General features: G+C 39.7%; 1 protein-coding gene across 1 annotated transcript in view; it reads right to left on the reverse strand.

The window, feature by feature from the left end:
• The window catches only part of MIS18A (MIS18 kinetochore protein A), a 17,213-nt gene that overhangs the window by 8,061 nt on the left and 1,859 nt on the right, over positions 1-7,293 (reverse strand). Inside the window, exon 2 of the mRNA XM_008070524.2 lies at positions 5,455-5,521. Coding sequence (XP_008068715.1) covers positions 5,455-5,521 — 67 coding nt within the window. The remainder of the gene's footprint in view (positions 1-5,454; positions 5,522-7,293) is intronic.

A 7,293-nucleotide genomic window follows, 5' to 3' on the forward strand; every position in this document is an offset into this window, starting at 1 on the left:
TGGTAGCGCACACCTGTAGTTCCAGCTACTTGGAAGGCTGAGGCGGAAGGATCGCTGGAGCCCAGCAGGTCAAGGCTGCAGTGGTCAGGAGCAGCCACTGCACTCCAGTCTTGGTGACAGAGTGAGACTTCAACTCAAAAAAAAAAAGAATGCAACTGTCTTTTGCACATTTATTTTGTACCCTGAGACTTTGCCAAAGTCCTTTATCAGAGCAAGGAGGTTTTTGACAGATTCTCTTGGATTTTCAAGGTATAGGATCATATTATCAGCAAAGGGGGATAACTAAATTTCCTCTTTTCCTATTTGGACACTCCTGATTTCCTTTTCTTGTTTGATTGCTCTAGCTAGGACTTCCAACACTATGTTGAACAGGAGTAGTGAGAGAGTAGGCAGTCTTGTCTTGTTATGGTTTTCAGGGGAAATGCTTCCAACTTCTGTCTTTTTAGCAATATGCTGGCTGTGGGTTTATCATAGATGGCTTTTACTATTTTGAGGTATGCTCCAGTATGGATGCTGAATTTTATTGAAAGTTTTTTTTGCACCTGATGATATAATCACGTGATTCCTGTTTTTACATCTGTTGATGTGTTTAATTACATTTATGGTCTTATGGATGTTGAACCAGTCCTGCATCCTGGGAATGAAGCCTACTTGGTCACGGTAGATGATTTTTGAGATGTGTTGCTGGCTCTGGTTTGCTACAATCTTTTTGAGAATTTCTATATGTATGTTCATCTGGGAAATTGGCCTGTAGTTCTCTTTCTTTGTTGAATCTTTACCTGGTTTGGGTGTCAGTGTGATGTTAGTTTCATAAAATGATTTGGGGAGAGTTCCATCTTTCTTGATTGCCTGGAATACTTTCAATAGGATTGGTATTAGCTCCTCCTTGGATGTTTTGTAGAATTCTGCTGGAAAGTCATTTGATCCAGGACTTTTTTTTGGTAGGAATTCTTATGATTTCCTGGGTTACTATTGGTCTATTTAGGGTCACAATTTCTACTTGTTTCAACCTTGTGGGGTTGTGTGTCAGAAAGTCCTCCATTTCATTAGGTTTTTGAGTTTGTTTCCATACAGATGTACATAGTAGTCTCTGATAATCTTTTGTATTTCTTTGGGGTCAGTTGTGACTTGATCTTTTGCATTTCTGATTGTGTTTGTTTGGGCTTTTTCTTGGTCAATCTGGTTAGGGATCCATCAATCTTGTTTAACCTTTTAAAGAACCACCTTTTTGTTTCATTTTTTTCTAGGATATTTTTGTCTTCTATGTGCCATATCTGGGCTTTTACTTTGGTGATCTGGATTCCTCTGCTCAAACTAGAGATTTGGAGGTCTTGTCTTTCCAGCTCCCTTAGGTGATTTGTTAGGCTGTTAACTTGTGATCTATTTTCTTGTGATATAGATAGAGATATAAATTCCCCCTTAGTACTGCTTTCATGGCATCCCTGGGATTTTGGTAAGATGTGTCTTTATTTTCATGTGTTTCCACAAATCTGTTCATTTATGCTTTGATTTCTGTGTTGACCCAGGAGTTGTTCAGCATCATGCAGTTTAGTGTCCACGTCTTTATGTGTTTTGGGGAGTTTTGTTAGTGGTGATATTTTTATTCCACTGTGGTCTAAGATGGTGCATGGCAGTATTTTGATCTTATGGAATTTGTTTATGCTTGATTTATGGCTGAGGTTGTGGTCGATCTTGGAGTATGTTCCATGTGGTGATGAGTAGAATGTATACTTCTGTGGTTGCTGAGTAGAGTGTTCCATAGGTATCTATTAAGTCAATTTGGTCAGACATCATATAACTGAAGATTTAAACCTAGTGGTAATCATAGTCGTGAAATATATACCACAAAATATTACTACTGCAAAAAGTATGTGAGCCACTTGTAACCACAAAATATCTATTTCTGTTATCAAACAAAAGGGAGCTACCCAAGACTCAAACAGCATAGAATAGATTACATCATCATTTGCCTACAGATACTGAGAGACATTTTATTTATTTATTTATTTTTTTGAGTTGGAGTCTCACTCTGTCACCCAGACTGGAGTGCAGTGGCTGCTCCCAGCCACCGCAGCCTCGACCTGCTGGGCTCCGGCGATCCTTCCGCCTTGGCCTTCCAAGTAGCTGGAACTACAGGCGCACACTACCACGCCCGGCTAATTTTGATTTATTGTAGAGATGAGGTCTCACCAAGTTGCCCAGGCGGGTCTCAAACCCGCAGGCTCAGGCAATCCACTCACCTCAGGCTCCCAAAGGCGCGGGATTACAGGCTGAGCCACCGAACCCGGCCTGAGAGACATTTTAAATTATTACAGCAACATAGGGAGCAAAGAACAAAAAAAGGATCACCACCTGATAAAAGCTCTCACTGGAAATATAATTAGCTAGATAATATGCCAATGAGTATGTATTAAGCTTCTGTGGGCTTTTACAAGCTTCTATAAGCTTTTACATAAGAAATATAAAAGCATCTTGGTAAACCCCAAGTAGGGAACTCCACCTACAGGCAAATCTCCATGCTACTACTGAATACTATAACCATCATGAGGCTGCCTAACACAATACCAGGGCTGTGAACTAACATCTAACATTAAGTGTCATCAGTAAGAAAGGATAGAAACCTGAAGCTCGAACTCCCTAAATACACTGACCCATGGATAATACTGTTTTATCCTGAATTATCAAAGTCAACCTAAGCACTACCGAAAAGTCTACACAGACCCATTCACACTTTTGGAGTAACTGAGGCAATAAAGGGATGGTAGCTACTAATACCGCAGCTTTCTGCTTTCACAGCTGGCAAGGATATGGCCAGCATTCACCCTTATCATTGAACAATGAAATTAGGAAAGAAATACCAGAAATCATAAGGTGACTGTAGACAAGGAATAGATTGCAAAATCCTTAACAAAGGACAGAATAAGAATGGACTGAGGAAACAGCATTTCTACCTTCACAAAATATTTCTAAAGTTCGCAATGTTTTTGTTGACCCTCAACAGAATAGCTCAGGCAGGAATTCAGGATAGGCCTGTTGCAAAACTCATGAGTATCCTAAAGGAATATGGCATTTCCAAAGTGTGGAACACACAACTCAGTGAAATTCAAGACAATTCATGGTATAAATGAGTTTGAGGTGATACAGTAAATAACTTTGGATGACACAGAGTCAATTTTCTCTTCAATTCTCTATCAAATCCTGATTATATATTAAAAAAAGAAAGTCTTGCCTTGGTGTTAGACTGTCTTTAGCATTTACCTCATAGCTACAAATCTTTTAATAGTGAGAAAACAGACCTCTCCAGTTGTTTGTTTTCATGGTAATTATCTTCAGAGTTACTTTCAATTTATGGCAATAAATATATTTATGGCAGTAAAAATATTTTAAGACAAATTTAAATACAAATTTTGAGTCAATTTAGTAAGTACATAAGAGCACAGTTGGTACACAGATATGGCAAAAATGATGAAGGCAGCATCAAAATGACTAGAGCTGGAAAGTAGAGAACACTTTGAAGGAAGTAAGGAGACAGAAAGAACGAGCATGGTCCTAGCACTTACTAATCAGTCCTGTGCCCTTAGCAAAGTTCTAACCTCCATAGGCCTGACTTTCTTCAACTACAAAATACAAAGTGATCTAAGATTGGGTTTCCCACATTATAGTGACCTGCATGCCAAAAGCACAATTTTTGTCATGTCCACATACTATCTACACTACTATAAATTTTTCTTAAATGGAGTAACTTTTTTTTCATGGAAGAGATACATAGGGCAAGGAGTATGGAGGAATGGGAGGGTGACAGAACTTCCACGCCCTTCCAGATACACCACCCTCCTAGCATCTCAATGTATTCCCCAACACAGGAAGTTCTCTTAAACTCATGGTTTCTTGGAGGCTTTATTATTAGACATGACTGATTAAACCACTGCTGATTAGCTCAGTCTCTAACCCCTCTTCCCTTCCTGGGGTTAGGGGTTGGGCTGAAAGTTCCAACCCTCTAGTCATGCCTTGGTCCTTCTGGACCTGCTCCTCCTGAAGCTATTTGAGCCCCTAGTGACCAGTCATCTCATTAGGTGTCAAAAGGACATTCTTATCACTCCAGGGAGTTCAAGGAACTTAGAAGTTCTTGTGTCAGGAACTGGGAACTAAGACCTAACATTACAACAAAAGATGCTCTTATCACCCCATCACTCAAGAAATTAAAGGAGTTTTAGCAGCTACTATGTATTGATTGTTCATGTCCCCCCCAGATTCATATGTTGAATCCAAGTCCCTAGTATGATGGTATTATGATGAGGCAGGGTCTTTGGGAGGTGATTTGGTCATAAGGGCATAATTTTTTAAAATTGATATACACTTTATCTGATAGGAGACTAGCACTACTAAAAATGAAAAACCAATATTTTAATACATATTAAAATACATATGTAATTATTCATTTTTGTTTGTATAACCTAAAGTTATTTCATATGTGTAAGACAGCTAACATTTGAGGCAACAATCATATAAGGCAGCACTTCCCATTCAGTTCGCTAAGGATGTCACTGCAGCACATGGGTGGCAGGTATGGCAAGATATCTGTTCCTTTAACCCCTGAAGTAGCCAAGGGCCTGAGATTTTTGGGGCTCCTATGTTATTTGCTTCTGGCCATAAGCAGCCTTCTCTGTTTACCCCAATATGTCACATATGACATGAAAAAGGTAGGTAGCATTAATCTAAGGAACTCTTTAATGCTGATATTTTATGATAAGGGTGTTTTCTTTATCTGTTCTTATTTTATTTTAGTAAGGATCTCACTCTGTTGCCTTGGCTGAGTGCAATAGCACAATCACAGCTCACTAAAGCCTCCAATTCCTGATCTTAAGCCTATGTCTCCCAAGTAGTTGGAACTACAAGCATGCACGACCATGCCCTGCAAATTTTTTTTTTGGTAGAGATGAGATCTTGCTATGTTGCCCAGGCTGGTCTGGAACTCCTGGCTGCCTTGGTTCAAGCAATCTTCCTACCTACAAGAACGCACCACTATGCCCTGCAAATTTCTTTTTTTTTTTTTTAAGAGATGAGATCTTGCTATGTTGCCCAGGCTGGTCTTGAACTCCTGGCTGTCTTGGTCCAAGCAATCTTCCTACCTCAGTCTCCCAAAGTGCTGGGATTTCAGGCGTGGGCCACCATGCCTAGCCTTTTTATTTTCAATTTTCTTCAATACCAAGCCCAAAGACTCAAAAAGGGAGTCCCAGAATATGCTTTTAGAAATCTAGAAACTCTAGCATCTTAATATCTAAGGCAATCACAACCACTTAAGAATTAATATATGCAAATGGTTGATTTTATACAGATTATCATGAAAAGCCTTATCCCATGTAATCTTGCTAGTAATAATCTTTTACAATTTTTTACTTAAAAATAAACATTTTTCTCTGATGAATATATTCACGTAGATACATCCTTACTCACCAACCATTTTCTTTTTCACGTTTAGATAGCTTCTGTTCTTTATCCACAGAAACATTGCAGGAAACACCTAAAAAGAAAGTAACAATAACGTATATACATAGTTTGTTATAATATACATACAGACACTTAGAGAATTTCAAGCCAACTTTTATTTTAGAATGCAAAGAACCAGAAAAAGTAAGAGACCAAAGTCACACATACACAAGAGTGGTTCAAAACTAAATGGACTGGAGTCTTCTGGAAAAAGATGGCAGAACAAGGGTTATTTCTTTCCTTTACCTGAAAGCCAATGATATTAACAGAATGATCAAATTAGAGGAGAAAATCCAAACAAGAGTGAAACTTGGAACCATTAGAATCTTAAATCACAGACTGTAAAGAATATCTTCTAGATAGTGAAATTGGGATTGAAATCAAGGTAGATGCTAAAAGCCAATGCACATATCACTAGACCTTAAACACAGAGCCTACGTTTCCAAAAGTAATTGAGAGGGTCCTCAGGATTCCAGGCAAACATCTTTCACTTGGACCATGACTTGGCCAGGAGTCACAACTAGACTCCAAAAACAGCAAACAAAAGGATAGGGTGGAGGATGGAGGGGTGTGGGAGAACCCCAGACAAAAAATGGCCAAAACAGGCTCTTGATTTCACCTCTTCCTGCAGTCTATCTTGACAACAACAAACACCACCTCTACCTACCCAGTTGCTCAAATCAGAAGCCAGGGTTCATTCTCGACTCATCTTAATCCTGCTCCCCTACATCCACTTCACAGATACACCCTGTCAATTCACAAACCTCACTCCAGCCCCAAACCACCACTAGCTCCTCACTGACTTCCCCACTTCCATGCATATCACTCCCCTGCCTAAATGTCTCACTCATTAAAATAGATCACTAGTCATTAGAACAGCATACAAGGCCTGCAGGTTATGGCCTGTTCCTTCTTCCCTAAACCTTATCATTATTTTACTCTTCGATCATACTAGTCTCAAGACCTTTGCACTAGTTACTCTGTGCCTGGAAAAAGCAAAAATCATGACCCAAGAACTGTACATGCAGCCAAGTTGGCATTCATATATAAAAACAACAGGAAAACGCTTTTAAGCACTCAAACTTTAAGTTTTCTTGAAGACGGAGGGAACACTGGTGTCGATTAATCAACTCAAGAATGGGAAAGCTACTAAGAAGCTTTCTTATATTAATAAGTGTATTGGAAGTGAAAAATGAGTTAATATAAACAAATAAAGTAATATAAACACTATATTAAGGCCATGCTATGGCTACAGAACAGAATATAAATGTTACAAAAGTTACAAAGTAAAAATAATTAAATTAACTCAAACTGGGTAAGGAAAAATAGGAAGGAATCTAAGAGTTCATTTATTTGTCTTTGTTGGAGCAGGGACAGGTGTTAAATCGTATTATCTAAAGCTGATAAACCAAGATGTTTATAGGCTTTTTTTTTTTTTGAGTTGGAGTCTCACTCTGTTACCCAGACTGGAGTGCAGTGGCCGCTCCCGGCCACCGCAGCCTCGACCTGCTGGGCTCCGGCGATCCTTCCGCCTCAGCCTTCCAAGTAGCTGGAACTACAGGTGCGCGCTACCACGCCTGGCTAATTTTTGATTTATTGTGGAGATGAGGTCTTGCCAAGTTGGCCAGACGGGTCTCGAACCCGCGGGCTCAGGCAATCTACTCATCTCAGCCTCCCAAAGGGCGGGATTACAGGCTGAGCCACCGAGCCCGGCTGTTTATAGTTTTTTAAGTTTAAAAACTACTGACATAGCCGGGCTCGGTGGTTCAGCCTGTAATCCCGCGCCTTTGGGAGGCTGAGGTGAGT

Source organism: Carlito syrichta, unplaced genomic scaffold, assembly GCF_000164805.1.
Source record: "Carlito syrichta isolate Samal-C Ts95f unplaced genomic scaffold, Tarsius_syrichta-2.0.1 Scaffold313474, whole genome shotgun sequence".
Lineage (NCBI taxonomy): Eukaryota > Metazoa > Chordata > Mammalia > Primates > Tarsiidae > Carlito > Carlito syrichta.